Source organism: Falco naumanni, chromosome 5, assembly GCF_017639655.2.
Source record: "Falco naumanni isolate bFalNau1 chromosome 5, bFalNau1.pat, whole genome shotgun sequence".
Taxonomy (NCBI): Eukaryota; Metazoa; Chordata; class Aves; order Falconiformes; family Falconidae; genus Falco; species Falco naumanni.
Window position 1 is genome coordinate 70,849,680 of NC_054058.1, and position 24,090 is coordinate 70,873,769.

General features: G+C 48.8%; 1 protein-coding gene across 2 annotated transcripts; it reads right to left on the bottom strand.

Annotated features, from left to right (window-relative positions):
* Window positions 1-6,937: 6,937 nt before the first annotated feature.
* On the bottom strand, window positions 6,938-24,029 carry SLC35B4 (solute carrier family 35 member B4). Of its 2 annotated transcripts, XM_040595566.1 has the most exons (11): window positions 23,858-24,029; window positions 22,581-22,631; window positions 18,838-18,951; window positions 17,704-17,806; window positions 16,245-16,294; window positions 14,982-15,063; window positions 13,490-13,550; window positions 12,590-12,699; window positions 11,729-11,804; window positions 10,684-10,759; window positions 6,938-9,836 (listed from the first exon to the last, which is right to left on the bottom strand). In XM_040595566.1, exons 1-11 carry the CDS (start codon window positions 23,932-23,934, stop codon window positions 9,590-9,592), a joined length of 1,047 nt encoding a protein of 348 aa, XP_040451500.1. In that variant the 5' UTR covers window positions 23,935-24,029; the 3' UTR covers window positions 6,938-9,589. The 2 variants fall into 2 exon arrangements, with proteins under 2 accessions (XP_040451500.1, XP_040451501.1); XM_040595567.1 differs by lacking the exon at window positions 22,581-22,631 and having other exon boundaries at window positions 23,858-24,027.
* Between the last annotated feature and the right edge of the window lie 61 nt (window positions 24,030-24,090).

A 24,090-nucleotide genomic window follows, 5' to 3' on the forward strand; every position in this document is an offset into this window, starting at 1 on the left:
AGTGCAGAAACTGTATCTCTATTTTGATTATATAGAGCTGAGCATACAGGTGGAGTGCAAATACGTTACTCAATTGTAAAAAGAAATTATTTGTTCTTCTGGGATCAGAGTATTGGTTAGCTTACTTGCATTTGTATCAGACAGTACTGTTTGAAGAGAATCATCTATTGCAACCAGTAACTGGTTGTAAACAGTTCTTGGTCACTGAGCTTTCCAGTACTTCCAGATGTGGCACATTCAGTGGGGTTACACATGCGGTCCGGGGGATAAGGACCCTGCATAGAAGTAGGACATGGAATTTTAAAAATACCAGGGAGAATCTGAACATACTGAAGTCAATTCAGCAAAATACTCAGTCTCTTGCCTTCCCTCCGTAAGTTTTTACCACCATGCACTCTTACTTGCTTTCTTCCCACTCTCCAGCAGACCACAGATCAAATTGCTAACCCAATTTACAAGATTCCCCAAAACAACTGCATTATGCTGACCTGCCCTTTGTCTACTGCACCCTCAAGCACAGAACATCTGGCCGAGTTTGAAGGCAGAAGTGCCATTGGATTGCCAATATGTAATATTTACATTTCATTTCACAGCTTGTTTCAGGGAACTCTGTTTTTATTGGCAGGAAGCGTGTTTGGATTACAGCAGAGTAACACCTTAAGTTAGTCATAGTCAAACAAGTCTCCGAGTCTTGAATTTTACAGAAGGGAGTATAACAAGCTGTTTAATTTCCCTTTTTTAAATTAAACATTCAGCATGCAAAAAAATAGTAACTGTGGCTGCTGCCTTGTGAATGCAAATGGCTTTACCAGCCAGAGGATGTAGCTGCGTGCTCTGTTGTAGCCCTGTGTTACACATTGGTAAATCAAGGCAGAGAGAAATTCCACTGATTTGTGTTATCATCTATCTCATTACTTTTTTTACAGGAATTGGGTCACAACCGAGGAGTCCTGCATCTCTGCTTGAATGCCAGGTCTTTGAGGGGAAGCAGAGGAGACCATGCTTATGCAAAAGTGTTTCAGGAAGTCAAGGGCAGCTGTTTTTTATCCTGATTCCTCCTCTAGGCCAGCAGCAAGATGGTAAGACAACACAGACACTGTGGGACAAGGAGTTGCTGAATTAAGGAATAATGGGCTTGTTAGACCTAAAGAGATGGTGTTTTAATACAGACCTGTGCTTGAAGCAGATGATATGAAGTTTTCTAGCTAAATGTTTGGTGTACAGCTCAGTGAAGAGTTCTGGGGGCTGCAGAACAGGTCCATAAATAGCTGCTCCTGGAAGTCTGCAGAGCATATTGAGTGCTGGAGGCCAAGATGCTCTACAGACAATCACAGAGTACGTAGGCAGCCAGGAAACCTGTTGCAGGCTTGGTAGAAGGTGAAAGTAGGAGACATGGGTGGCTCAGATTGTCCAGCACCCACTCCCCAAATTAGTATCTGTATTTTTTAAAAAAATGGGTGCAAAATGGTTTCGTTTGGTACTTCATCTCTCTGTCTCCCTGCTCCACTAAGCCCACTGATACGGGCTCTAGAAACCCTAGAAGCTAGAAGCTGCTGGTAGAGGTTTGACTTGCTGGTGAGACTACTGCAAATCCAGTAGGTACACCTTTTATTTATTTATTCTAAGCATGTTCTGGAAACAGATGGGGCATAGTTTCCAGTATTGACCAAAGGACTGTTTATTTCTCTGCAGAGCACGCACATCTATTTCTAAAACTATCTTTCTGAAGCACCATGTCATGTCCCAGCGGTGTCTGGCTGCCCCACTACCTCTGCCTGCTCCCTCAGGAGCTTGTCTAATTGAATACGCTGCATAATATGCTGCTAATTTGGCAGCTGTCAAAATGAATTTTATTTTTTTTTAACAGTACAGTGGTGGGGGTGAGGAGAGCTGCCGCTCGTTACACCAACTGCTTGTATTTCTGTTTGCATCCCTGACTCAAGGGAGAGCCAGTGAAGGGCTTGAAGGAGACCCATTAGGTCTTTCCCTGGTCTCACCCTGCACTTTTATGGTGTTGCTTCAACAAATTCAGCCCTGCAAACCACTTTGGGTCCCCTGTCCATTTACCAGTTGTTACTTCCAACACCAGCTGTTTTTGCCAGTCCAGCTGGAGTCACATATCTTCTCCCCATGGTCTACGGGGCTGGAGCTCAAGCAAGCAGCCCTTGGTACAGAGTCAGTCCTGCAGCCCTGGTGCTCAGCCCCTGGGGTGCTCAACACTGCAGACTCTGCATAGGCTCTGCACTAAATCTTGCTTGTTGGCCATAGCCTTTCTGTAACCCTCACAAAATATTTCAAGCTTCTGAGATATTTTTTACTGGCTCTGTCAGGCGGAGGGAGAGGAACCCTTGTAGCTGAGGCTGAATTTCATTTTCCTGCAGGGAGAAGGCAGCTCCTACATTTTTATCATTTGTGCTTTTTCCTGCTCATACCTCAGAGCAAGTAGAAGCATGAAGGTGTAAATCAATGTCCATCACAGAGGTATGAAGGCTCCACAGTGAAAAATCCCCCATGCAGAGGTTCCTTCCAGAGAAGAGATCTTTTCTGCAGACCCACATCTCCATTCCCCAGTGCTTTCCTGGCTGGTAACAGCACAGAGGCTCACTGCCTGGAGCAGAGATGGGATGGCATCGTAAGTCTTCCAACAGGAGAAGGATGTTTCCCCATGTGTTGGAGACTATGTGGAGTTCAAACGGAGCCAGTAGTAGTATTCCTTGCACTAATCCTGTGCTTTGGGGCTTCCATTAATCAACTGTGGGGGCTATGAAGGGCCGTGCTCCTCTCCTTCCCTTATCTCACTTGACATTTAGTTGACTCCAAGTGTTGCACTCCACCTTCCTCCAAGGCAGGGCATGACACAGCACTCCCCACACCAAGTTGCATGTGTTTTGTGTGACTGCACCCAGCTGATACAATCCAGGCCACCTGAAACACAGCTAATGAGTGGCTGCACACCTTCACAACTGACCAGACCTGATGAGCCAGAGTGTCTTCTAGGCTCTCAGAATGAAGATCTCCCAACAAGCCAGCAGTCTTGGCTAATGGAAGGTGTTTCTTCTTAAGGGTTGAAGCAGCTGCCAGCATAGCAGCAGCCATGCTTCAGGCACTGCTTCCTGCCCTCCTTCCTGTCCTGATGGAAGACACCTCTACTTTTTTAGGTCCATCTGCAATGCCCACTTTCTCTGCAATAGTTGAAGTATCACTGCTGTGTCATGCTTTGGCAAGCATCTGCTTTTTGCCCTCTGAAGAGGGGACCAAGCTTACCAGCCCAGGGGCTGTTTCCACCCTTGTCTTGGCATGCACAGCCACGGGCATCTTCCCAGCAGAGGTGGTCACTTGCCTCTTCCCAGCACCTCTTACATGGGAAACAGGGCTGTGTGGCTTCTTGCTGCTCATGGCTTGGACAGGTGTACCCTTTGCTGGGTAAAAAGCTGGCTGGATGGCCGGGCCCAAAGGGTTGGGGGGAATGCGGTTACATCCAGCCGGCAGCTGGTCACAGGCGGTGTTCCCCGGGGCTCCGTGCTGGGGCTGGGGCCGGTCATGTTTGATATCTTTATCGACGATCTGGACCAGGGGATTGAGTGCACCCTCAGTCGGTTTGCAGATGACACCCAGCTGGGGGCAGCGCTGCCGTGCCGGGGGGCAGGGGGCTCTGCGGGGGCTCTGGGCAGCCGGGCCGAGGGGCCGAGGCCAGCGGTGTGAGGGGCAGCGGGGCTCAGTGCCGGGCCCTGCCCGTGGGGCACAGCAGCCCCCGGCAGCTGCGGGCTGGGGGCAGGGGGCTGGGAACTGCCCGGGGGAAAGGGCCGGGGGGGCTGGGCACAGCCGCTGGGCAGGAGCCCCCAGCGTGCCCAGGTGGCCAAGGGGGCCAGCAGCGCCCTGGCCGCTGTCAGAAGCGCTGTGGCCGGCAGGGCCGGGGCAGTGCCCGTCCCCCTGTGCTGGGCACCGGGGCGGCCGCCCCTCGGGGCCTGGGCTCAGGGTCGGGCCCCTCAGGGCAGGGGGGACGCAGAGGGGCTGGAGCGTGTCCAGAGCCGGGCAAGGGCTGGGCAGGGGCTGGGGGGGGGCGGCGGGGGGAGCTGGGGGGGTCAGCGGCTCCTGATGGCTCCCTACAGCTGCCCGAAAGGAGGTTGCAGCGAGGTGGGGGTCGGTCTCTTCTCCCGGATAACAAGCAACAGGATGAGAGGAAACAGCCTCAAGTTGTGCCTGGGAGATTTATATTGGGTATGAGGAAAATTTTCTTCACTGAAAAAGGTGTCAAGCACTGGAACAGGCTGCCCAGGGAGGTGGTGGAGTCACCATCCTTGGAGGGATTTAAAAAAATGCAGAGATGTGGTGATTAGGGATATGGTTTAGTGGTATACTTGGCAGTACTGTGTTTGTGATTGGACTTGATGATTTTAAAGGTCTTTGCCAACCTAAATGATTCTATGATTCTATAATGGATGCTACTGCTTTGCCTTCTCCTTCTCAGGCCGGAAAGGGATAAATTAACTGTACTGATGTGCTGCGCAGAGCTCCTTCCATCTTCTAGCTGCTCAGGGAGAAAGGAGGGGGTGAAGGGTGAAAGCAAACTAGTTATAGCTGTATGGAAGTGGAAAAATAATAATAAATACTAAAAATTTCCAGCAAACTTTGGAGAGCTTTCAAAGAAGCAAGGGTGCCAGCAGAGACATTGAGCCTGGGCCATGCTGGAGGCAAAATAAATGGCTCTGTATCCTCTGAGCTCTTCCCCTCCCAAATTTCCCCCATCAATAAATCTCACCTTCTTGCCCTTTGGCTCCAGCTGCTGATTTATGATCACTATAATGAAAGACGCTGAACAGAAATTAACTGTGTGGCTCCAAGTGATTTAGGGAGACATCTTTATCCCTCTCCTGCCCCTCTCATTTAATTTAGTGGCAGGAGAAGTTTTTTACACCTTAGAAGTGACAAGGATTTCATCGTGTTTCCCAAAGGAGTTCAAGGCTTTCCCTCTCACTTCAATAAAAAAAACCCACCCTTGTTTCTCTCCGACCCACCGGGGTAAGCCAGGCTGTGACATCCTGAGTAAAGATTGAAAGCATTAATAAACACCCGCCCAGATTTAATGAAAGGTGAAAGATTTTGAACAGAAATCTCCAAGCTGATGAAAGCAGAGCCCTGGCCAATTGAGGATTTATTAAACAAATGGCTGCCAGGGTCTGGGGAAAGATGATTTGTTAAATTAAATATATATAAACTTGGTAACTGCTGGAGACTTATATGCCCATTAAAAATCTGAGATGGGGAAGGTGTAAAGGTGTGTTAAATGTAAAGCGATGGCCAGGATTTTAACACCACGTTGCTGTTTTTGCAGTGAGACATCACTAGGGTCTGGAAAGACCACAGTAATCAATTCATTTTTTGCTTTTTTTCTTTTTAAAACCAGGTCCCATGTGGGAAGCTGGACCACTCAGCTCGAAGTTAATGGTTAAACACTGATGCCAGGAGGCTTCATTCCCCATTTTGAACCTCTCCTGGGATAACACAGGGTGAGCAAAGCAGTGGTCTGTGCTGCATGGATGGGATTTCCAGAAACTGGGAGTTGAAAGCAACTGTTGAGTTTTGCTTGGGGACCCCATATCCTGATGGTTTTTCCTCAGTACCAACTGCTTCACGCTCAGACCACTGCTCTAGGCCAGGCCCCCAACCCCTGTGGGTGCTGTCAGGTACCTTGGCTGCCCAACTTACCCACCTGGGTACAATTAGAGACCATCTGCAGCATGTTACTTGGTATCATTTATTATAAGTGCAACTAAAGAGGAGCCTCTCCTAGGCCAGCCTTCACTTCTCTTGCCTTCCTACACCTCCCACACCCCCCAGGCTGTGGTTCAATACCCCTTTAGTAGGAACTACAGCTGAGAGGGCGGGACAAGGCAGGTGGTCCTGGCTTAGTGCTGCAGAAAGAGAGGGAAACAGCCACCCCAGTGAGTGTGCCAGCACTGCAGGCCTGCAGCTTATTGTTGCTTTAGCTGCATGTGCCTCGTGCGCTCGCCATCTGCCACTGCGAATGAGGAGAAGAGGAGCACGTGGGATCTGAGGAAAGCAGCTTCTCACTTCACGACAGCAGAGGATAACCTGGGCTGCAGCACAGCAGCCGGGCACACGCTGTCTGCGTAGGAGAGCCTAGCTTTGCTTGGCAGTATCACCAAGGCCTACAGGAGCTTTGGCTCCAGTCCCCTGGTTACCCCAGCCAGCACGGCTGGTGAGAACTAGGGATGCTGGCATTCAAGGGGGCACTCTGCAGTGCTGCCAGGTGTTTCAGCGGAGGCAGGGGAGGGAGATGGTTGGGTCTGTCCCTCAAACCCCAGGAAGGCTGAGTCTTTCCTACCTTCTCTCATGTTAAAGGCAGGAGAAGGTGTGTGTTCATTTCAGAGCCCCATTAACTTTCCAGTCACCAGCAGCTGATTACCAGTAGCAAAGTGTGAAAGGAGAAACAAGACCGACATACTCTGAAGAGGATACATATTTATTTTAGTTAAAAAAAACACAACCAAACAACAAAAATACCACCCTAAACCCAAACAGACAACCCAAAAGCTCTGCAAATCCAGAGCACCGATCAAAAAGTATTTTGCCTCACCCACTTTTCCAGCCTCTGCTAAAAAAACTGTGCTATCATCTCTACAGCAAACATTAAAACCAAACAAATCAGTAGCCCCATTTTGGTGGGCAGCCCTGGATTCAAATACTAGTTTTGGCATGGACCTTGCCTCCATCTCACAACTAGGCAAGCTCACCCGCTCTCCTAGAGCAGGAACGGAATTGCTGCCACTTCTGCAATACTGTAACAACTATAAATATTCAGAAACACACAGATCACACTGTAAAGTTAAAAAAATACCCCTGACAACAACAAATAATAACCCATCGTTGACACCTGGTTAAAGTGAAGACCAAGTACAGAACACAGTTTAAAAAAAAAAAAAAAAGAAAAATCCAAACATCCTCAAACCTACCAGCATCACACAGAAACTGGAGACAACATGCAACTTCCTTAATACAAAGAGCAACCTAGCAAGTAGTCTATGTACAGTATGTTACACTCACTCAGGCACCTGCACAGCTATTGCTCTTCTAAATCCCCAGCCCAGCCTACAGCAACCACCGCATTACAGCTCCTGCAGCCCACCCACAAGTGTGGCTTCTGCCTTAAGCCTGGCATTAAGACCCATCTGTTTTAAGCTTTGATGAACCCCACCAGTTACTCGGTGTCCCTGATGCTTTTGCGTTGAATTTGTTGTTGCCTTCCTATACCTCCCTGTCTCAGCTGAAGCTCTGTGTAAATAGCTTTGAAGACCAAGATGAGGGATAAATGTTTTACCTCTCTCTGGGTACTTCCTGGAGCCTGCACAAACAGCTGGAAGTGAGAGCTGACCTGCACTAGGTGCTAGGGCAGTTGTTGGGAAAGTCTCCCCACCTACAAAATCCTGGGAAACATCCCATGTCTGACATTCAAAATACAAGAGGGTTTTCAGGCTCAGGGAAAATCAAAACCAGAAGGAAAAGACCCAAACCTTCAGCATATCAGGAAGGAGTGAGCTGCAGGTCCCATTGGCATCATACTGGCCCTGGCTAGGATGGAGTTAACTTTTTCCATAGCAGCCCCCGGGTTTTGGATTTGTGGCTAAAACAGTGCTGACAACACACCAGAGTTTCAGCACTTGCACAGCATCAAGGCTTTCCCTTTTTTCCCACTCTGCTCCCCACCAATGATTAGACCATGGGTGGGTGAGAAGCTGGGAAGGGGCATATCCAAGACAGCCAATACAGTTAAAATCAGCAATCAAAACAGAGGGGAGGTTTTTGGAATGGCAAACATGCTCAGGGACTAGCTGGGCACAGGTCTAACAGTGGGAGATGGCGAGTGGTTGCCTTTGCATCACTTGGGGTTTTTTTCCCTTCCTCTTTCCATTGCTATTAAACCATCTTTACCTCTACTCACAAATTTTCTTGGATTTGCTCTTCCTACCCACTCACTGCAGGGGACAGTGAGCGAGCAGCCATGTGGTGCTTCGCTGCCAGCTGGGGTTAACCCACCACAAGCACAGCTTTAATGCTGGAGGGGTTGTAAATACCAAGGCTGGAAGCCATTGGGACATTGGGTACAGGAATAATTGAGTACAGTCCTTACCTGGCCAAGCCTGATGTGAATCAGGTTGACTTTGCTGGATGCCTTAATTATCAAGGCTGAGCAGGGACAGTATCATGATGATGCAAACAAGGTGCTCCAGGAAAACGGAGGCAACACAAAACAGTGCTCCCTGCTGCTCCAAGACCAAGACAAGGCTGTGCACTAACCCTTGCTCTGCTCAACACTGAGCAGCTCCTAGAAGAGCTGTGACTGCTGCTCCTCACCTTGCTGTGGGACACACATTGCCTGCACACATGGGGGCACACACCCAGAGCTCCTGCAGCCCACTCTAGCCCCAGCAGAGGGGTGAAACTAAGGGACACTGACAGAAATGCCATGAGCAAAGCTGATGCCCAAGGGGTGGGAGAAGAAAAGAAATGGGTGAAGGGACAGTAAAAACAGTCCCTCCCAGCAGCAGAAATAAGCTCAGGTGTACTGGCCCTTCTTGAGATTCTTGGCATCATTTGAACCCTGAGGTTGGGCTGGAGGCCAGGGGACCACAGGTGCACTGGGAGCTCAGCACAGTCCATTGCAGCCAACTTGCTGGTAACGAAGCCCACCAAACATGCTCGAGATGAGGGAAAAAGTAGGAAGCAACTGAAAAGTGTCTTGCGCTGGGGATCTAACCAAAGCAGGAAGAACCCACGATACCCTCCAGCTGGCGAAGTATCAGGGCAACATCTGAGGACTCAGCAAAGCCTCAACAGCCCTTCACTGTCTCTCTGAGAAGGTTGTGAAGGTGACACAGTGGCGCTTTGTCCCCTTAGCATCACCCTTTTTTGGTTTCCTCAGGCTCCTAACTAGGCCCTGCTACTGGTAGGGGGGCTTGGTGGCTTGGAAATAAGTCCCCTTAACCATTCCCCAGCGGAGGATCTACTGGGCAGACTAGAAGGCTCTAAGCCACAAGTGTATCCAACACCCTCCCAGCACAAGTGGTAGGATCAGGCAACAAGGGCTCAGGTTAACAGCCAGGCCTGACATTCCCAGTGTAAGTAACAACCTGCTGCACAAACAGCCGCTCGCCAGGGCTCAGCCATCTGCAATGGCCACCTGGACATTAAAGGACGGCACCAAACAGGCTCAGGGTCCAGCTCACCAAAGCCAGGAGGAGCGGACAACAGCACCACAACAAGGTTGGGCTCCTAACAGAAAACTGGTTCAGCTTTTACATCACTTTAAAAGGGTTATTCAAATGAAACAAACAGGGAGAAATGTTGGAAGAAAAAGGGCTTGCATAAAAAAACGCAACCTTGCAAAAATAACGGTATCGCCTCTCCATGATCCATTTCAGAGAGGTTCCCAGTGGAGGCTCCACATTTCCCCAGGAGGCTTGGCACAGCGAACACCTCCCCTGTGTTATTAAAACAACCTCCCTCTGGGGGATTCCCTGCTGCTCTGCTCTATAAAACAATAAAAAGGTCCCTGCAGTGTCCTCGGCTGTTAGTCCTCCTTTGGCCTCTTCCTCCAGCGGGCCAGGAAGGGCCCGAGGCTGTTCCACACCTCCGTGTACATGAGAGTCCCTACGAAGACAAAGGCGGTGCCCAGCCAATGCCAGGCTGTAAAGGGGTTGTGAAAGTAGAGGATGGAGAAGATGAGGCTGACGAACTTGCGCAGTGTCACCACCAGTGTGACAGTGAGGGAGGTGCACTCTGTGGTGAGGATGAAAACACCTCGGATGCAGACGTATCTGGGTGGGCAGAGGTAAGGGGACATTAGGGCTGAAGAGGGAGGACACCTGGGAAAACCTTCAGGAATGAAAAAGACTAGGCAATGGATAGCCCCAGTCTGGTTACAGAGGGAATAAAATTCCCTTCTCCTCAGATCAGCATTTCTACAGCTATGAACATCTTCACTACAAACCCCAGGGACATCCCAAATCTCCCAGACTCCCCCCAACCCTGCTCTGGGACAGCAAAACTATGTCACTACAGCAGCTGGGGCTGATGCGTTGGCAAAAGGTTAATGGCATGCAGCGTTTACAGCCCCTGCCATGGAGCCAAGGGAAGCTAAAATCAGACTTCTCCATCTATACCCAGCAGAAGTCCACTTTCCCCTCCAAGGGGGCATGGGAAAGTCAGATTAAACAAGGGGGTTTCATGGAAAAGCATGAGCAGCAAAAGGGCACAGTGCTCTCAACAGTGAGAGGAAAATAGTAAGAGGGACTTGGACAGAAGGGTCCTTTTCTTGAGGGCATCTCAGCTTCGTCAGACTTCAGACCTCTCATCTCTGCCTGGAAGACTCTACACATTGATATATTACAAATAGCTCCCGACCGGTCCCTTCTATCCAGAGCTGGCTAGCAAAACTGCTGTGAGTTTATACCAGCCTGCCTGTGCCTGGGGAGGTGGTGGCAGATTTGGGCCACACTGGAAAAATTGTAAGCTCCAGGTTAAATTCCACTCTATTTTCCAAATTACACAAATACCTCCCAAATGCAGGAAAGACTCGATGGACTCAGCACCCCCACTCCATTCCTCCTCTCCCACCCCACTGCCACCTCTGTGGCATGTCTCTACTGAGCTTTGAAAGGATACTGAGTGACAACATTCATGAGGAGGTAGAACCACATGATTGGCAGGGTCAGGCCGATCACTGGGACCTGGAACAGCTCTGTGGGGAGAAAGGACAGAGCAAGGTCACTGCCCTGCTACTGCTTAAAGATGATGCAAGGAGAGGTGTCTCTCTCCTGCCCAGGATTGACCATGATCTGGGATACACTGCAACTTCAGCAGGCCATTGCTGCATTAGGCAGACTGAGATGTGGGCACATTTTCATTTTGCTCTAAATGGACAGTTTTCTTCTTCTTACTGTGGTAAATGACAAATACAAGAGAGTTTGCAGATGTTTCTGCTTGGACTTCTGTAGGGAAGAAAGGAAGATGGAGGAAGAAGTAAGCTAAGGAAAAAGACATTAAAAGAAAAGCTCTGTCTTGCTTTCTTGTGTCAGGGCTGCCCTATTATTAATTGAGATAGAAATATTTTGCAATGATATTAATGAACAGGTTAAAGCAATCTACACATGCAAACAATGCCCCTACCCAGAGGAGATTAGAGAACCAGCAAACCTACTCAGCAAAGATCCACGCAGTTTCAAGATCAGGGATATAGGAAGCTTGCTGGCACTGAAAAGCCTGAATTTTACTATTAAAACTTAAGCAGATGTATAGTTCAAGGTGGACAGATGCACAATCTGGCTGGACCCAACAGGTGTATGCATATGCATTAGTGAGAAGCTTGGGCTTTACTCACAGTGATCCAGACAGTAACTCATGGCTTAGCTTTGTGAGATGCTGTGGCACCAGCTGAATGTTCAGCTGCCCATGGCCAGGCTCTCAGCAGCCAGCAATCACCACTTCTCCAAGCATGCTGGCATTTGGCCCACCACAGGGAAAAAGCTGGACAATGTACTCAAGACAGTGAGGGTTTTTTTTTGCTTCCTATCAAACTTGAAAATTCAAAGGGCTTGAATACCCCAAGACAACAGTCTGACGTACACAGCTGCTAGACTGAAAGATTCCTACGGCATATTCCAGAGGACAGAAAGGTACGAGAGCAAGGATCCATCTGTGCAACACTTACCAGACTGGCTGAAGAGGACTGCATGCTGGTAGATGTTTGGGGCAAGGAGGAGAAATCCAGGGAGTGGTAATGCATGCTGGAGAGAAAAGTAAAGACTTGATGTTAACAGATGATGTGAACACAACCACTTCTCATTCTGAGAAATCAGCCTCACACATGTGTGGACAGACTTTTTAGTGGGGCCTGTAGCAACAGGACAAGGGGGAATGCTTTTAGGCTGAAAAAGGACAGAGTTAGATTAGATATTAGGAAGAAACTCTTCACTATGAGGGTGGTGAGGCACTGGCACAGGCTGCCCAGAGAAGCTGTGGATGCCCCATCCCTGGAAGTGTTCAAGGCCAGGCTGGACGGGGCTTGGAGCAACCTGGTCTAGTGGAAGGTGTCCCTGCCCATGGCAGGGGGGGTGGAACTAGATGGTCTTTAAGGTCTCTTCCAACCTAAACCATCCTATCATTCTATGATTCTATAATACAATATATATACATTACTATATATATAGATGGACTATCCTGAGCTTGATCAGACTTTTTCCTCCCAAGGAGCTTAGAACTGAAGATGAGACAGTCTTCTGGAAAAAATTGAGGGTTTACAGCATAGATAATGTGCAGGTCAGAGGTTGTAGGGTAGGTCCAGGTGTCTGTGCCCCTGGCAGGGGGCTGGAACTAGATGATCTTTAAGGTCCCTTCCAACCCAAACCATTCTGTGATTCTATGATATGGATGAGAGCACACTCTTCACTGCTCCAGCCTCGCAGTGTGTGATCCTTTGGATTTGTGCAGAGTACAGGGTAGGAGGGGACGGGACTCTCTTAGCAGTTCTATCGGCCCAGTAAAAGCAACAGAAAAAGAGACAGTGGCTTACATTGTAAAAAAGGGCCTCTTTGGAGTGCTTCCCAAACTGCTTGTACAGCATCTCCTGGAAAATCCCCATCCTGGCAGACATGAGGAGGGCGAAGGTGAGTGCAGCAATACCTGGAACAGAAGCACAGCCTTGCAACACTGCTCAAGCATGGCATAGCTCAAGTCAACCAGCTTAAAGACTCACACAATTCAGATTTCAGTGATAAAAGGTAAAACATCCAGGCTTGGTAAGAAAACTGATAATGGTCTTGGGGACACAGGTATCTTATTACAAAGGCTAAGACGCCAAGAGACTTCTGAAAAGAACACCTCATAAAAAGAGACTCAGCCCTGGCAAACAGAGTTGGTGGGATACCAGGGACAGAGTCATTTGCTGCTACTGACAATGTATCAGTCCCACATTCCCCAAAAAGCCACCAACAGACCCAGGTTGGAGGTACAAAAACAGACTCAAGTGCCATACTTTGAAGACTCCTCCATGAAATATTGTGCTGAATGATCACCTGAACCAGTTACAGCCCTTCTCCCTCTCTGCAGTATATCCCACCATCCCATAGCAGGCAGGGCTGCTTTTGCAAAGAGAAATCAAGAAGATATCTGAAAATGTGCATGACTGCAGTCTCATTCTGTCACCAAACCACTACCTTGCAGAAACTCCTTAGGTGCTGTATTTAACCTTCTGGCCAAATGAAGAATGTCTCCTTGCTCAAAGCTGCTAATAAGTGCCACAAAACCCCATTCTTCACAAATCAACATCCAACAGATGCTCAGCACAACTTAACTTCAGCACAGGGACTCCCACCACAGTCTGCTTTGTACAACCCACATGGCCAAGAATGTCAAAGAGCCAAGTCTTGCCAGTATCCCAGCAAAGTCAGCTGGAAATGTGGCACTCACGTACCTAGCAGCCACCACAAGAAAACCTGGAGTCCATCCTCTTCATTTAAGCTGGAGTCAGATGCCTGGTGGAGGGAGACACAACACAGTCACCATGAGCTACGTGTCCCTGCAGCTAATTTGGATCTGCCTGTACCTCCCTCTTGGTTTGTGTGCCGTGTTCCAAGCAAGCCCATAAAGCAAAGACTGCCCAAAGTCTCACATTCTCCAGAGTTGCTTCCCTAGCTGAACAGAGGTGGTAGGAATTACAGTTGCTTTCCACTCTGCTTCAGGGAACACACTAGATTTCAGCAAAAAGTGCAAAAAAGTGTAAATGTCTGATCAAGAAAGTAGTTTGTCCAAAAGAAATGCCCTGGCTTGGTGAGACACCAAACTCTTCAACCACAAAAATAATCAATGCCACTTAAAAAGCTCTCAAAGACAGCCCGTCAGCAGGCTCCGCCGTACCCATCTCACAGGTGAGTGTGCAGGAAAGAACAAGGGCTCTGGCCAATCCCCTGTCAGGTACTAAAACCAGGGCTCTGGCTTGTGGTCAAGACATTGAGGAAACCAGGCCTGTAGATGCTGTTAGTCAAGGGTAAAACTCTAGGTAGCATGACTTGGCTCAACTGTCTTTCACTGTGGTTTAGAGCAAATTAGATTATTCACCTTTGCTACAACTGTCTGTACTATATCAAACCCCCATGCCTGCTGAGAGTTTATCTGGATTAATACAGAGCAAGGCTGCATAGCCCAGACCTTCCTCAGACAGATTCCGAAAGTATAAAAAGCTACTAAATGATGGGCGACTTGGATGTTTGACAGCCCTGTTTAATTTCCTAACCTCTCAGAGCTGGATTAAGTGCAACTAGTTTTCACCTGACCACGACTTTATGCCATGTTTCTGTCTTCATCTGACAAGATCAGGCTGTGGGTATGGGTACTGACCCAGGAAAAGCACAAAGTGGTGATACACATGGATTTTCTTTACACCCTCCTGGTCTCCAAATACATGCACTTTATTTCAAGGATCACAGAAAGTCACATTGGATGACAACAGGTCAGGAAAAACCTAGCCTGAAAGCTGACAATCTTTTCTGGGATAAAAAGAGCAAAGACTTAAGATGGCTGAGTTTTGTTTAAGATTCACCTGCTCCTAACTGCAACACATCACAGTAAGGGCAAGAGAAAACAGCTCCTAGTTGTTAGCTCTGTGGCAAAAAAAAAAAAAAAAAAAAAAAAAAAAAGGCTTATTCTCAGCAAAAAAGCAACCTTAACAGGTTTACAGGCATCTGTAATTAAGTTAAACCACATGGATGGGTGTGCATCCCTTCCCTCCAAACCACAGAAAAGTAAGACCAGGAATAAGAGATTTCAGGGAGCAGATCTGGACCTAGGATACATTTTTTCTTTCCATTAATAGTCAGGCAAAGGGAATTACTGATGAAGGTGCTGACAGCAGCTCCTCCTGTCAATAAGGTTCACAGCTATGACCTCAGGCCCTTTCCAACCCTTACCACTTGCTTTGCAGACATGAAAGTGCAGGTGAAGATCCCCACGGACACCAGAGCTATGGACGTGTATTTAGATACACTGTATCTGCATAGGGGAGAAGAGAAATGTCAGTGACCCAGCCCACCCCCACGCTGTTCACCTCCTGCTCCTTTGCATTCCATCTTGCTCCGTCACACCAGTGTGAACTTGGGGTAATGGACACATACCCATTACCTAACGCTGGACATTGCTGGGAGGGAAGGCCAACTTAATCCAACTGCAACAAAAAAGAAGCATTTGGACCAAGATCTCCTTGCCTGTGGCAAAGGATCCCTCTCAGATCAAAGCCAGCGCAGATCTCTGCACAGTGATGGAGTGACAGGGGATGTGCCCACACTGGTCCAACAGCCAGACCCCAAGCAGCCAGGAGGACCCTCCAGTCCTGATGTCTTTGCCCACTGTGGTGAGTTGACCCCAGCCAGCAGCCAAGCACCTACACAGCCACCTGCCCATCCCCCCAGCCTCGCGGGATGGGAACAGAACTAGACAAGCAAGAATGAGAAAACTTGTGGGTTGAACTAAAGAGTTTAAGGCAGGGGGGCAGGGGGGAACTCACAAAAACAAGGCAAAAGCAATCACTCACCACCTCCCATAAGTATGGCCACCATGGAAGCCACCTCCACCCAACCCCTTTCTTTTTCTACCCTGGTTTCTATGGCAGTGCATGCCATTAGATGGCAGAGAATATCCCTTTGGCCATTTTGGGTCAGTTGTCCCAACTGTATCCCCTCTCAGCTTCTTGTCCACCCCCAGCCTACTTGCTGAGGGGCAGAGTAGGAAAAACAGAGAGCCTTGACACTGTGTAAGCACTGTGCAGCGACAGCCAAAACTTCAGTGTGCTATCACTGCTGTTTTTGCCACCAATACCAAACACAACACCATATGGGCCGCTATGAAGAAAGTGAACTCCATTCCAGCCAGATCCAGTACAACCATCCATCAGGAGCAGTCAGTACTGGCCTTGCAGGAAAGAAAAGAGCGAACACAGAAGGCTGAAGTCATGTCTTTTCAGTCCATGCTTGCCTTAAATGAAGGAGAGGGGGGTGGTGGAAATGCAGAAGAGGGAACTATTCCAGCCTCTAGTCCAGGCACACCTCTGTGTCTCAGTTTCTCTATTAGTAAAACAAGAATATTTAAGAGGAAAGGGGAAGGCACTAAACACCAGTCAGGATTAAGTCAGTGGCAGAGCACTCCCTGATGATATAAGAAAAAGGTTTGTGATTTACCTTTTCTTCAAAATGATGATACCTAAAGCCATGCTTGCTATGAGAGAACCCTGGGAAAGAAGATAGCAAGGATTAAAACAAAAATAGAAGGTCAGCATGACAAAATTCCCCAGACTGGGATGTCTGCCCCAGAGAAACATCACAAATTTAATACAACTAATGCCAAAACACCAACAGAAATACCAGAACAGGATCAGGGAGACTGACAGGGTGGGGATGAGAGGAAACGGCCTCAAGTTGCACCAGGGGAGGTTTAGATTGGATATTAGGAAAAATTTCTTCACTGGAAGGTTTGTCAAGCATTGGAACAGGCTGCCCAGGAAACTGGTTGAGTCACCATCCCTGGAGGGATTTAAAAGACATGTAGATGTGGCACGCAGGGACATGGTTTAGTGCTGGACTTGGCAGTGTTAGGTTTGCAGTTGGACTCAATGATCTTAAAGGTCTTTTCCAAACTAAATGATTCTATAATTCTATCAGTCTCACTTCAGCTAGAAGGAGAGGAGAAGTTGAGCTGCGTGGCTTGGGAACAAGGATGCTGGGGCAAACAGGTTACTAGGATCTTCTAGCCAGTAGCAGTAGCAGGCCTCCCCCTTTTTTTGCCCAATTCCTGACAGTCAACGTGCGCTACAGACCAGAATGTGGCCAAATCACCTTGTTTCAAATTGGGAACAGGAGTATGGCTCCATAGATTGACTGCAGGGCTGCGATACAAGAACTTACAAGAATTTAACCTCATGGTTAATGCAGGACAGGTGTCCTACAGTGTTGTCTGTTTTTCTTCTTTTTAACCTCTCCTGACTTAAGGTATCTCAACCCCATGATGTGTTGTGGAAGAACAGCTGCCATTCAGCCGATTTGTTATTCTCAACAGCTAGAGCTCCCTTTTCTTTGGTTTTAACAGATGCTTTCAGCCTGGCACTCATCTACACATAAGTGAAGATGCATTTTAATAGCATTTTCCAAAGTAAAGACCTATGCAGTAACAGTGCAGGTGGAACTAGGCCAAATCCACGCTCTCTGACCTGAGGTGTTTAACCAAGACACCTACGCTAGGACATGAACCACTTGGCATAGCTGTGTGGTGGAAGGGAAAGCTGGATCCCTTTGACCAGCAATTCAGTTCATCAAGGGCTGGCAGCCAGAGTCTGGGTTTGGTTTTGATATTGTTACTTCCCTACCACCTTTGGAAATATAAAGTCTGTTTCAGGGTCAGTTTCCCCATCTGCCCATTAAGCTGAAACTTAATGATCAACACTGTGAAAGTGAGAATTGGAGCTGAGCTTTCAGAGCAAGGTTGCTCCCCCCAAAAGGCAGCTGGAGTTTAGTATTTGCACAGGGTTTTGGTGCCCTCAGGGAAAGACATGATGGTGGAACACATGTGCCAGGGACAGTGCTTGCAGGGATGATGGGAAGGGATGTCACACGAGGAGGAAGAGGATGGTATGATAGTACTCACTGATCTGAAGATCATGTGCAGTGGCATGGCGATATTTAAGTTCAGAGCATAGTTATTTACCACACTGACAGTGAAGAACATGGCCACCATGATGAAATAGTTCCTGAAACACAAACACAAGAAGAAACAGCTGACAGCTGTGCGTGTACTTCCCTGGGATGCTGGGAGACACCTTGGGAACAGGTCTGGAGATGCAAGGAAAGGTCTGAAGCTGAGCAGGAGCTTACCTAGCTCCTGGGCCTGTAACAAGGACTAACAAGATTAATCCACTTTGGATGTAGTAGGGAAGTCCTTAGAACAGGAAGCAGGTTGACCTGCTCTGGTTCAGCTTGTGCTAATCCCAGAAGCAAAGGGGAACTGAGGATACCCCAGCTGGGATCTTTTAGCATGGACTTCCTTCAGACCCCTCTCTCCTAAGGACACTGGCATAAGACAAGGCTTGATTTGAGGAGATTCAATTTCTGCCAGCAGCCATCACTGTCCTGAGTGGAAGGAGAAACCAATTCAAATCCAGGCCTGAAGACCTCCATGGTTCTGCACCAAAGCTAGAAAGCCTCCACAAATTGACGTTCCTCACTGTGATGCAGCCATGAATGGCACAAAACTTGCTCTCAGCTTTCTGTCATGAGGATCTCTGTCCTGAGCACTCAGCACAGCTCTCTGTTTTGCTATGGGCCAGTATGCTAAGGAACTCCACAAAACCTCCTCACTTCAGCCACTGAGTGCCAGGAAAGAGACCACAAACATGCCAGGTTATTGCCAGGACAAGATCAGCCCTGATGGAGAAATGCAAATGTGAACTTGGCTGGGTTTCCAGTAAACCTCTTCCTCCCATGCCCATTGCATCAAGCCCCAGAGAGACAGCAAGCTCTCCAAACACAGCAGACTTAACTATGCAAAATACTGTCCTGTTTCTTGGACAGAGAAATATCTGGTAGCAATTTCCTATTAATTCTCAATAAATGAGGAGTTCATATTTTATCAGGTATGACAGGTTCTCAATGTGGCTTCACAAATGCTGCAGAATGGATGGGATTTAGACAGTATAAGTGGATAAACCACTTTATTAAACACTTCTTGATAAGAGATAGCTAGTCAATTTGTGCCTAGCAAAAGCTGCCAGATCAACTGTACCTTATTGGTATGGCCGGCCTCTTCCTCCCAAAGTTGGCTTCGAAGATAAAGCCTTCCACCGCAATAAATAGGAACTGGGAGAATGTCACTATGTTCCCACATCCTGGAAACTGCCTGCAAGCATGGAAAAGACAAGCATAAGAGCAACACCATGGAGAACAGACACTGCATTGCGCTGCACTAAGAGGCTCACAGCTCATAATTCCAGAGTGAGCATCAACCTGGAGGGGCTTTACTGCTTCATCTGTTCAGGTTCTCATGTTGCCTTTGTTATACACCTCCCTGCAGGTATATCCCTGTGCTTGTGGATACATGTGCAGCAATCCCTTCTTCAAACAATTCCAAGGAGGAATTGAGCAGCCACCCCCATCATGGGCCATGTGATGAATTGGGTCAGGAAGTAAAAGAGGAGATTGGTTGCATCTTACAGGTCTGTAGAAGATCCCACCAGGGTATAGGATCTGAATCACCAACATCAAGTACCAACAACCATACTGAAGCTGGATCTCCCCCTTTCTCATGGGGAGGTAGTTTTGATAGGGCTCCCTCCCTACCTACAAGCTGCTGTATTTGTTAAGAGGCCAGGTGAAATGATGAGTCTACCCAGGAGGAGGGCAACAGGATTTCCAATAGCCCTTACTTCCACTGCATGAGGTCAGTGCCAAGGTCAGGTCTGTGTCTGCAGAGCAAGGCACAGCGTCCATAACTCTTCCTATACCCCCAGAACATGTGAACATGAGCTCAGACCTCTTTCAATTTACTCAGCAAGCTCTAGCTCTCTGCCCTCCTGTGTCTGCTGGATGCCAGGAAAAAAAAAAAAAAAAAAAAAAGGTTGGTTGTAGGCTCAAGAAGGAACCTTCAAGAAGGAAGAAGCTCATCATGGGAGACCAAAAAGGTTGTGGCATTAAATGCCACATGATAGTCAGGCAAGTCAGGGAGCTTGCTAATGTGACACATGCTTTGCACTGAAGTTTTCAAACTCCACAAGGTATTGAAAGCCACAAAACAGTGTCTGACCTTGAAAGAGACTGTCCTAGCTGAGCATCTTTGTCCCCTCAGAGAGACCCAGGCACTGCAGTTATCACTACTTCTGTAGCACAAATGACACCACCTTGGAGCAAATCAACCTTGTATGTTTATTCTGAGGGAAGAGAAATTATACACAAGGGCAAGACAGCCTGTAACAGCCTAACATTAAACAAACACTCCCTGCACACTGCCCACCCATTCCTAGCTGACATGCCTGCTGCAGACCCTGCCTCCTTCCTAAGAAGCTTACAGGGAGCAGGAGAGGATTTTCTGGGAGGCACACAGTCAGCTCTGGGCTCAGAGGCGGCCGTGACATGTCAGATAATCAGAAAGCTCGCTGTTATTTGCAGCAGGAGGCAAAGGAATTTGAGCAAGTACTTCCCCTTTCTCTTGTGCAAGACAGAAACTGAGGTCAAGGACTTAATGGAGAAGCTGTAAGCTGCAGAGTCCTGATCCCCACCCTGCTGCACAAGCCTGCAGCTTGCTCACACAACATGCCATCACAAGTAGGTAGAGGCTGGGTCTAGACACAATTCTGAAGAATGCAAGCCGAGAGATGCGCTGGAGAACAGGAATAATCAAGCTGTCCACTGGGTAGCAGAGACAAAGGCCTGGTCTCCAAAATCTCTTCTGTGACACACACACCACCATCCCCAGACTTCTCAGAAGCAGCAGCAGCACTGGTTAATACAGAGCTGGCACATGGCTGCCACCAGACAGTACCTGGAAAGGACACCTTCTCCCTGCATTTTCCACAAGGTAGGCACTAGCCTGAGCCTCTTCCCTTTACCTACCTGCCAATTTTCACATTTTTCAGAGCTTAATTGCTCACAAGACTTCAATCCCTGCTAAGAATTTCAAAAGTTACTTGGGGGAAGAGATACCGAACCAGAGACAGAAGCCAGCCTCCAAGGACTGTAAGCGTTGTCTATGTAGGGTAATACAAAGCAAACTTCGAATAAACCAAGACTGTTTCCATGTATTACTTTGCTTCCTCCCAGTTCACAAATCCTTGCGTTCAGTCACTTGCTCTACATATGACCTCACATTATCAGTATAGTGTTGACACAGGGTTATGTGTCAACTGATAAGACAAACAACAAGCCCCCGCCTCAGGCTGTATTTGCCCATGGCTTTGATTCACAATCTTAACACACTAACAGACCTGAAAGAAGTGACAAGAAGTCTAGATATATCAACCAAAAATCTGCTTTAGGTGTAGCCAACTGATACAGAGTCCTCCAGAAGCAATGAAGAAGCGCTATGATGTAGTTGTCCCCCTGCCTCCTAGGGTGGAGTTGCCTGGGCAGTTAGCTTCTAGCAGCCCTACCAAACAGTGGGATAAAACAGCCAGAGTGGGGCTCTCAGTCATGTAAGCGGACCACAGCCTAACCCAATTTCTGCACATCAGTTCAGACATGTTGATGCACTCAGACTAAGTTCAGCACGTCCAAATCACTTCAAGGAAGATTTCTGCCCATCACTGCAGAGGACTCCACGTTTCATAAGGAATTCCTACAATGGGCCCTGCAGGAGAGCAACCTCCCATTTTGAACAACACAGGGAAGAAACCTGGTCAGTATCTACCATGCAGAGCCTCAACTGCTTTTAAAGAGAAGGCACGTCACAAGGACACAGCTTCAGAAGGTGAAAAGCAGATCACAGGCTTTCTAACCAGGCCTGTATGTACATCACATGCAGAGCTTTGGCATGACGGCTCAAAGACAGGCCTCCCCAGGTCAACTAGGAAAGGACAGTAACAGAACAGGTTGGGCTGCTCCAGGCAGAGGAAATGGGATGAACTGGATGGCATTTCTTGCCCTGTCCAGGTCTCCTTCTGTTATTCAGTCAGGGGATTGTTAACTTGCTCTCAAAAACCTCTAACAAGGAGCTTCCCTGCTCTCCCTTTTACAAGCCCACTTTGCAACACTGAGAGGGAGCAAACCTGGGGGTTTGGCCTGCTTTACATCCCTTTCACAGCAATTTAAGCCCTTTATTTCTTGTTCTGCCTCCAGAACCCAGCAATAAAATTTATCTCCTCTTCTCTACAGCCATTCTCCACAGTTCATAGTCTTTTGTCTGTCCTCGGGCATCTCTAGACTAAACAGTTCTCATTCCTCTACACTTTCCTCATAAATCCTGAGCAAGTTTCTTCCAATCACCATTATTATTCCTCACCAGACTGTCAGTCTGGTCACTGCCTTTTCCTGTGATCCTGTTCCAAGACTTCACTTGTTATGGGAAGATTCACCTTACCTTCAGAAGGGACTTTTACCTCCACATAACTAACACCAAGACCCAAAGAAACAACCAGTGTTACCCCAATTTAGGGACCAAAGGTGAGCAAGGTAAGTGAGGGGCATAGAAACAGTGGAACTTCTAAAATGGATGAGGGACAATGCTTAAGAGAAGCTTGTGTGTGAAAAGCAGCTTTTCCTTGATGTCTGCAACTGGACTTCTGGGATTTGCTGCTCAAAATCCCTTCTGGGGTTTAGACAGCTAATTCAGCCTTTGAATAGGGCCAAATGGCTCTCTTTCATTTTAAGGTCTGGCTGGAGGAGACATGAACCTAGCAGCAAGCAAATGGAAGAAGCCAGATCCAAAGCTCTCTTCACCTCAAAGGGGCCCATTCTTCCTCCCTTGCTGATGCTGCAGCACAAGCCAGGCAGGAAAGGCAGAGGTCAGAGCAATCCCAGAGAGGAAAAACAACTCACCACGCTAGGCCTCTTCCTCCAGGAACTGCTTCTTGATTTCTCCAGTGATTGCTGAGTGATTGTGCAACCTTGTGTTAAGGAACCTGCATCCTAGCCTCCCACTTTGAAGCAAATATCCCCACTGCCCGCTTACAGAGTCAGGCTCTCTTTTTGCGCTTCCTTTCTTTCTTAACAATCTGGGATGATGATGGATAGGGAGGAAGTAAGGACAGGTTTTAACTATTTTTGAAAGCCTAGGCATGACTGAAGTGAACATAGTACTGAATGGTGAACGGGTGCAGCTCCACACTGACTTACTATGATTGCAGACACAGACCCAGTTCAATTACTGCTTTTTTCCAGTCAGGTCTAGCACTTTTGCCTTCACAGCTTGCTGACCAGCTCGGGAAACAAAACCAACAGACCATCACCTTTTCCAAGGCATGCCAGCCTTCCTCTATCAAGGCGAGGAAGGTGACGCAGTGCTCGGACATACCCCAAACATCAGCCTGCTTCTCTCTGCAGCCTGGCAATTCGCCTTCACTCGAGTGCCACATAGGACTCCTCACCCTCACTGTGTTGGCTCTGCAGCCGCGTGACGCTGCTGAAGATCGTATTTCCAGACAGACGAAGTTCCCTCGGCCCTGCCTGCTGTCCCCGAGGACCCCTAGCCAGCTCCTGCACGTTTTCTCCTTGGGGTTTCAGCTGTTACTTGTGCGAGGCATTGGGACCAGAGAGCAGGGGTGGTGGGGATGCTTTAGTGCCAGGCTGATGCGGTGGTCCCTGTGTCAGCAGAGACGCGGAAACCCCAGTTCCTGGGCAGGACAGCAAAGCGACCCACGCTAGGGCCAGACTGGGCCCAAGCCGAGGGAGACACCCCCCAAAACCCCACAAAATGCATCAGATGGCGACACAAGGCCAGGGCCCCGGCAATGTGCACCCGGGCTCCTCTTGGCACCTTGGTGAGGAGCCCCTGGGACCTGCGGCTGCCCCCCAAGCTGTGAAGGGGGCCGGCCACCCTGCCGGGGCCGCAGACCCCCTAAGGGCCCGCCCCAGGGTGGCGGCGAGCTCCGAGGGCCCCCCGACAGCCCCACTACCACCCCATATTCTCCCTCACCCCCCAGCCCTCAGTCTCCTGGAGACCCCCTGGGCACCGCTGCCACTTCCTCCCCTCATAAATGCTGAAGCCGGTGGGGGGACCCCGCAGCCCCTTGCTCCGGGGACTCTCACCCGACCCCCGATCCCATTCCTGCCCCTAACCCCTCCTTCTGCCCCAAAGCCTCTCCCCGGCCCCGCACCTGGCCAGCAGCTCCAGGAACACCACGTTGCTGCAGCAGCCGCCGAACACCAGCCCCACTGCCACGGCCGGGTGCATGGTATCGCCCCAAGCAGCGAGGCGGCCTCCCGGGCCGCCACCGCATCCCGCTCCCGGGCCGCGGCCCCGCTCCCAGCCCTGGCCCCTCCGCCCCCGCTTCCTCCCGGGTGCCGGTAGTTCGCTCCCCGCCCGCCGCCCGTTCACCGACACGGCCGC

Excerpts from the sequence above, each read along its gene's own strand:
- SLC35B4 (XM_040595566.1), bottom strand. The coding sequence starts at position 23,934 with ATGCACCCGGCCGTGGCAGTGGGGCTGGTGTTCGGCGGCTGCTGCAGC. Across the intron at positions 16,295-17,703 it reads TGCACATGATCTTCAGATCA|GGTTCTCTCATAGCAAGCAT; the intron begins GTGAGTACTATC and ends CTTCTTTCCCAG. Across the intron at positions 13,551-14,981 it reads TCATGTCTGCAAAGCAAGTG|GCATCTGACTCCAGCTTAAA; the intron begins GTAAGGGTTGGA and ends TCCCTCCACCAG.